Raw genomic sequence first — 7,542 nt, 5'->3', positions numbered from 1 at the left:
CATTATTGGAAAGGACAAGTCTTACACACGCCAGACTATATCAAAAGCTACTACCAACACCAACCTGGCCAGCATATCACACGATGCACACTTCTGCAGGGGCGATGGGGAATCAGATTACGGAGGGAGTATGTACCATGTCCGTTCAAATTAAAGTACTATTTTCTGTAGTGTCAAAAACGCTCTTATATTATGGACGGAGGGACCATTAGTGTAAAAAATATTCTTATATTAGAACGGAGGGAGTATATAACATGTATGTGTACTTTTTTTGAGATACTTGTGTATATTACATCCTGAAGTGTAACTTTTCTTAATTTTTGAAAATCCCACGGTTTTACGGTACAAACCATGTGATAGCATATTTGAATTTCGTAACCGGATCATGAAGAGTTAACGGCTCATATTAATTCAGGATCATCTTAAAAAAAAACTGCGCATGCTCCAGTTCATTTTCCTTGCTCCGAGCTGAGTGGGCAGCTAGTCGGTCTGATTTCCTACCTAACATCGCGTGTCACGACTTCAGGCGTCTCCTCCTCTCCACCCTCCCACCGGCTCGCCCTCCAGGCATCCACCGTGCTCCTTCCAAGCTCCATCTCGCCGCCGCCCGCCTTTCCCAACACGCCGCCGCCCGCCTTTCCCAACACGCCCAGCGGCCCCCTCTTGCATCTCCCCTGAGCCGCCTTCCCCCGACGACGACACCATTGGCGGCACGGCCGCGAGACGATGATTCAGAGCGGGCGACGGCGGTGACATGGTCGAGTAGCGGCGCCGAGGACCATGCCAGCGGCCGTATCCGCGGTACGTACCACGCACTTCCTGTTTTGTGCCTGTAGGCTGTAGCGAATCGTGCAGCGAAATCAGGGGAGCGAATTCGAACCTCGATCTGGATCGATCGAGCGGGATTGGGGGTACTTCGACGGACCGCCTGAACAATCCCTGTTGCTCCGTAACTGCGGTTCAGTGGTAGTTGTCACTTTTTTTGCCTTTGGGGACTACCAGCAGCAGCAGCAGTACGACTACCGTCCAGCTGCATTGACTGAAAGCATAGTTGGGTAACTTCGGTTGGCCAATTTGAGGGTGTAGCTCTGAATTGTGCGCTGAAGCATCTGCGAGGAATTGCTTAGTTCAGTTTGTAATTGAACAGTAAAAAACGTTCAACGGGAACAGATCGGTTAGTTCTGAATCTTTTATTGCATCAGTCAGAACATTCGTTGCAGATAACCATATAACGAAATTACAGGAAATAATGGGTTGCTTAATGCTTAATACTATAGGTTCATGATTTCAACGTCTTTATGTTAATTTCTTTCATTTTATATCACTGAGTATGCAGCGCCGACGAATTTGCATATGTTTGTCTGTTCATGACTTTACAGTGCATTAAATCCTGAACCTAAGTTGCGTGGTGCTTAAAGAATCTAACAATTAGTTGCCTCTGAACAATGCTGATACCTGTGCATGCTGTTCTCTTCTCTTGCTTCCATTTCTACAGGTTTGAAGTGTAATTTTTTTTTTGAGAGAGTAAACGTGATAGTTAGGAACTCTGCCTATGTTGTCTCAACATAGCCGGTCCCAAGCCCGGGTAAAGGAGGAGGGTTGTGATAGGCTTGGCGAGCCAACGTAAAAACTCAGCCACTTTTATGGAGATGAAACCCAAAAGATTTTCGTTGGGGCGTAACCCTCTCAGCAACGCGCCACATCGGAACCCGGGTGTGGTGGAAAATGGGCAAGGGCCGGGCCGTCACCCCCCAGGTGGCGCGCCGTATCTTGATCCGGATACGGTGGCAAGTGAGCGAGGATCGGGTCGTCGCATCCTTAGTGGCGCGCTACATCGGCGCCCGGATGTAGTGGAAAATGAGCAAGGGTCTTCGCATTTGACTCGACGAGTGCAAAGGGTAAGGAAGCTAGCCGAGCCTAGGAGGATTCGCTTAGGTAGCTGGAACGTAGGGTCTCTGACAGGGAAGCTTCGGGAGCTAGTTGATGCAGCGGTGAGGAGAGGTGTTGATATCCTTTGCGTCCAAGAAACCAAATGGAGAGGACAGAAGGCGAAGGAGGTGGAGGATACCAGCTTCAAGCTATGGTACACGGGGACGGCTGCAAACAGAAATGGCGTAGGCATCTTGATCAACAAGAGCCTCAAGTATGGAGTGGTAGACGTCAAGAGACGTGGGGACTGGATTATCCTGGTCAAGCTGGTAGTTGAGGACTTGGTTCTCAATGTTATCAGCGCGTATGGCCCGCAAGTAGGCCACAATGAGAACACCAAGAGGGAGTTCTAGGAAGGCCTGGAAGACATGGTTAGGAGTGTACCGATTGGTGAGAAGCTCTTCATATGAGACCTCAATGGCCATGTGGGTACATCTAACACAGGTTTTGAAGGGGCGCATGGGGGCTTTGGCTATGGCATCAGGAATCAAGAAGGAGAAGATTTCTTAAGCTTTGCTCTAGCCTACAACATGATTGTAGCCAACACCCTCTTTAGAAAGAGAGAATCACATCTGGTGACTTTTAGTAGTGGCAACACTCTAGCCAGATTGATTTCATCCTCTCGAGAAGAGAAGATAGGCGTGCGTGCCTAGACTCTAAGGTGATACCTGGAGAGAGTGTTGTACCCCAGCATAAGCTGGTGGTTGCTGACTTCCGCTTTCGGATTCGTGTCCAGCGGGATAAGCGGGCCAAAGTCGCTAGAACGAAGTGGTGGAAGCTCAAGGGGGAGGTAGCTCAGGCGTTCAAGGAGAGGGTCATTAAGGAGGGCCCTTGGGAGGAAGGAGGGGATGCGGACAATGTGTGGATGAAGATGGCGACTTGCATTCGTAAGGTGGCCTCAGAGGAGTTTGGAGTGTCCAGGGGAAGGAGAAGCGGAGATAAGGATACCTGGTGGTGGAATGATGATGTCCAGAAGGCGATTAAAGAGAAGAAAGATTGCTTCAGACGCCTATACCTGGATAGGAGTGCACACAACGTAGAGAAGTACAAGATGGCGAAGAAGGCCGCAAAGCGAGCTGTTGGTGAAGCAAGGGGTCGGGCGTATGAGGACCTCTACCAACGGTTAGGCACGAAGGAAGGCGAAAGGGACATCTATAAGATGGCCAAGATCTGAGAAAGGAAGACGAGGGATATTGGCCAAGTCAAATGCATCAAGGACGGAGCAGGCCAACTCTTGGTGAAGGACGAGGAGATTAAGCATAGATGGCGGGAGTACTTCGACAAGCTGTTCAATGGGGAGAATGAAAGTTCTACCATTGAACTGGACGACTCCTTTGATGAGACCAGCATGCGTTTTGTGCGTCGAATCCAGGAGTCTGAGGTCAAGAAGGCTTTAAAAAGGATGAAGGGAGGCAAGGCGATGGGCCCGGATTGTATCCCCATTGAGGTGTGGAAAGGTCTCGGGGACATAGCGATAGTATGGCTAACCAAGCTTTTCAACCTCATTTTTCGGGCAAACAAGATGCCAGAAGAATGGAGACGGAGTATATTAGTACCAATCTTCAAGAACAAGGGGGGTGTTCAGAGTTGTACTACCGTGGAATTAAGCTGATGAGCCATACAATGAAGCTATGGGAGAGAGTCATTGAGCACCGCTTAAGAAGAATGACAAGCGTGACCAAAAACCAGTTTGGTTTCATGCCTGGGAGGTCGACCATGGAAGCCATTTTCTTGGTACGACAGCTTATGGAGAGATATAGGGAGCAAAAGAAGGACTTGCATATGGTGTTCATTGTCTTGGAGAAGGCCTATGATAAGATACCGCGGAATGTCATGTGGTGGGCCTTGGAGAAACACAAAGTCCCAGCAAAGTACATTACCCTCATCAAGGACATGTACGATAATGTTGTGACAAGTGTTCGAACAAGTGATGTCGACACTGATGACTTCCCGATTAAGATAGGGCTGCATGAGGGGTCAGCTTTGAGCCCTTATCTTTTTGCATTGGTGATGGATGAGGTCACAAGGGATATACAAGGAGATATCCCATGGTGTATGCTCTTTGCGGATGATGTGGTGCTAGTTGACGATAGTCGGGCGGGGGTAAATAGGAAGTTAGAATTATGGAGACAAACCTTGGAATCGAAAGGGTTTAGGCTTAGTAGGACTAAAACCGAGTACATGATGTGCGGTTTCAGTACTACTAGGTGTGAGGAGGAGGAGGTTAGCCTTGATGGTCAGGTGGTACCTCAGAAGGACACCTTTCGGTATTTGGGGTCAATGCTGCAGGAGGATGGGGGTATTGATGAAGATGTGAACCATCGGATCAAAGCCGGATGGATGAAGTGGCGCCAAGATTCTGGCATTCTCTGTGACAAGAGAGTGCCACAAAAGGCGACATGTTCAACAGTTAGGTGTGGCGGAGATGCGTACGTTGAGATGGATGTGTGGCCACACGAGGAAGGATCGAGTCCGGAATGATGATATACGAGATAGAGTTGGGGTAGCACCAATTGAAGAGAAGCTTGTCCAACATCGTCTGAGATGGTTTGGGCATATTCAGCGCAGGCCTCCAGAAGCTCCAGTGCATAGCGGACGGCTAAAGCGTGCGGAGAATGTCAAGAGAGGGCGGGGTAGACCGAATTTGACATGGGAGGAGTCCGTTAAGAGAGACCTGAAGGATTGGAGTATCACCAAAGAGCTAGCTATGGACAGGGGTGCGTGGAAGCTTGCTATCCATGTGCCAGAGCCATGAGTTGGTTGCGGGATCTTATGGGTTTCACCTCTAGCCTACCCCAACTTGCTTGGGACTAAAGGCTTTGTTGTTGTTGTTGTTGTTGTTGTTGTTGTAGTAAACGTGATAGTTAGGCCCATGACAATATGCGAGTGAGAAATGCTACTATCGTGTCAAAACAAACCTACCAAGACCATCTTTCTATTTGAAGGCATAATTGAGTGCTAATGACTAGGTGCATTGAATCAATTCGGCACTTCGGCAGTTTAAAAAAATTCTACGATTTTATTAATTTATTTCAAGCTAATCATTTTCTGACATTTGGGGTCACACTTCAAATAAGGTAGCAATTAGCTATGCCCATTGCTGCATGTCTGCGCCCCAGCATAGTTCTCTATTAGAACCTTACACGTTACTAATGTGATCATTCTTTCCTTTAATCTGTGCTAGATAAAATTGGTTGATCAGATTCTTGCTTGCTCAATTTTTTCTTGATTTTTAAAGTTTGGCTAATATTTCATCATGAATATCTTGCCGAATAAGGGTATCTATATGATTAAGTTGGACCTTCTTCGCTCATTTGATCCGCATTGATCCATGATTATTCTGTCCGATACATAGGATATTAGTTGTTTTACTTATTTATTTCTTTGCTCTCCATGGTTAAATCTGTTTCAACATTTTACATGGATGTAAAGCATGGTGGATTTATTACTGCAACTTTCTTATGAAGGTTAGTAGAGGGAGATCGAAGATGAGGAATACGCAGCGGAAACCATCTATTCTCAACTTCGATGCTGGATGCGGATCTTCCTTGTCTTTTATTGTAATAGGCTTGGTGGGATGCACCCTCATTGTCTGCCTATTTTTCATCAGCCATCAAGTAAAAACTGGGCATGCCCATAGCTATTCCAGCCATCTGCCTGCCACCAGAGAATTGGAAGAGGTTGAGGAAGAGCACTTTCGGTTGCCACCTCCTCATAAGGTGAATCCTCGTGCAGTGAAACGTGCAGTCAAACGTCGGGGATCTACCAAGGCTTCAAAGATCATCGATGAATATCTGGATGGGTCCTCAGCATTACACGACATGTTCTTTCCTGGTGAAACAACTGCTGTGAACCCAACAAAAGGCAGAAATGATAGCATGTACTTTTATCCCGGTAGGGTGTGGCTGGACACCGATGGAAATGCCATTCAAGCCCATGGTGGTGGGATTCTGTATGATCAGAATACCGCGACATATTATTGGTACGGAGAGAACAAAGATGGGCCAACCTATCAAATTCACCCTGAAGGGGCACAACGGGTCAGTACAAATTTCTAATAAAACATCTGCCTTAAGCGGTCTCTTTTTTCCAACAACCTGTTCTGATGTGACTCTGGTTTTTATTACCTGTTGTTTGTTCGTGATTGGTTGCTGCTTAGTTGGTTGTGCACTGACACTTGCTTTTGTTTTCAATTTTTCAGATAGACATTATAGGGGTAAGCTGCTACTCCTCGAAGGACCTATGGTCATGGACTCACGAAGGAATCGTGCTTCCTGGAGAGCGTACTAATATCACACACGACCTTCATATATCAAAGGTTCTTGAGAGGCCTAAGGTGATATATAACGACCGTACTCGGCAGTATGTCATGTGGATGCACGTCGACGACGGCAACTACACTAAAGCATCCGTCGGCGTGGCCGTCAGCAGATCTCCCACAGGGCCTTTCAGCTACCTCTACAGTTTCCGGCCACATGGATTTGATAGCAGGGACATGACGATCTTCAAAGACGACGACGGCATGGCCTACCTCTTCTACGCTTCTCGCGGCAACACCGTGCTTCATGTCAGTCCATTGACAAATGATTATCTTAACGTCACATCGGCGATGAGGAGGATATTGGTGAGACGGTTCAGGGAGGCTCCTGCCGTGTTCAAGCTCAGAGGAACCTACTACATGATCACCTCACGGTGCTCGGGTTGGGCTCCGAATCCAGCACTGGCACACGCCACACACAAGATCATGGGGCCATGGGAGACGCTAGGGAACCCGTGCGTCGGAGGCAACCACTTCCTCCGGCTGACAACGTTCCTGTCTCAGAGCACATTCGTGCTCCCCCTCCCTGGCTTGCCCGGCACGTTCATCTTCATGGCAGACAGGTGGAACCCGTCGGATTTGCGCGACTCCCGGTATGTCTGGCTGCCCTTGTCCATCGGAGGTTTGGCGGACGAGGCGTTGGACTACAGTTTCGGGTTCCCGTCGTGGTCGAGGGTGTCGATTTACTGGCACAGGAAATGGCGGCTCCCTGAAGGTTGGAGGAAGAGTTATGCCTGAATCCTACCATGGGCATGGCGACGGTTATATATGACACAGCATCAGTAGGTGGAAGCAATCTGGGTGCAGATACAGTGGTGATTGTTCAGGATCTTGCTTGATGTATCCAAGGAATGCACTCTGAGACTAGATGCTCTTTTTTTACGGTCAATCTGAAAGTAGATACAATATAGGATAGAATCAGCTCATGAAATTTCAGAAATGCGTGGAATTTTGCTGCGACGTAACATCGAAACACAGCCCGGCTAGCTCATATTGGAAAGCGATTTGAGCAAGGAAGCCTCAACTAATAATGCTACACAGATGGTTGGGTCTGAATCCTGTGGCTGTGGGGCAAAAATGAATGAATCTATACTCTAAAATACACCTATATACATTCGTATGTGGTTCATAGCGGAATCTTAGGAACGGAGATAGTAGATAGGTAAAGCAACAAACCAAGCACCGACACACTCCGGTTTTAAGCCGCTGCGCGTGCGCATCAGCACACGCGCCAAACTGGGAGCCGTGGGCCGTGCGCGCACAAGACGGGAGGCGTCAGTGCGCCCCCAGGACCA

At 48.1% G+C, this 7,542-nt stretch overlaps 1 protein-coding gene across 2 annotated transcripts; it reads left to right on the top strand.

The window, feature by feature from the left end:
• The first annotated feature begins 486 nt into the window (after positions 1-486).
• LOC109768823 (uncharacterized) lies at positions 487-7,207 on the top strand. 2 transcript variants are annotated; one of them, XM_020327548.4, is made up of 3 exons: positions 487-801; positions 5,402-5,969; positions 6,131-7,207. In XM_020327548.4, exons 2-3 carry the CDS (start codon positions 5,418-5,420, stop codon positions 6,983-6,985), a joined length of 1,407 nt encoding a protein of 468 aa, XP_020183137.1. In that variant the 5' UTR covers positions 487-801; positions 5,402-5,417; the 3' UTR covers positions 6,986-7,207. The 2 variants fall into 2 exon arrangements, with proteins under 2 accessions (XP_020183137.1, XP_020183136.1); XM_020327547.4 differs by having other exon boundaries at positions 488-801; positions 5,397-5,969.
• The last annotated feature ends 335 nt before the right edge of the window (positions 7,208-7,542 follow it).

Source organism: Aegilops tauschii, chromosome 3, assembly GCF_002575655.3.
Source record: "Aegilops tauschii subsp. strangulata cultivar AL8/78 chromosome 3, Aet v6.0, whole genome shotgun sequence".
Classification (NCBI taxonomy): Eukaryota; Viridiplantae; Streptophyta; class Magnoliopsida; order Poales; family Poaceae; genus Aegilops; species Aegilops tauschii.
Note: the sequence above shows the minus strand (reverse complement) of the source record. Positions and strands in the feature narration are given on the sequence as shown.

Bases quoted from the DNA above. Each gene is read 5' to 3' on its own strand.
- LOC109768823 (XM_020327547.4), top strand. From the start codon at position 781: ATGCCAGCGGCCGTATCCGCG. The intron at 802-5,396 runs GTACGTACCACG...TTTCTTATGAAG, and splicing joins TGCCAGCGGCCGTATCCGCG to GTTAGTAGAGGGAGATCGAA. The intron at 5,970-6,130 runs GTCAGTACAAAT...TCAATTTTTCAG, and splicing joins ACCCTGAAGGGGCACAACGG to ATAGACATTATAGGGGTAAG.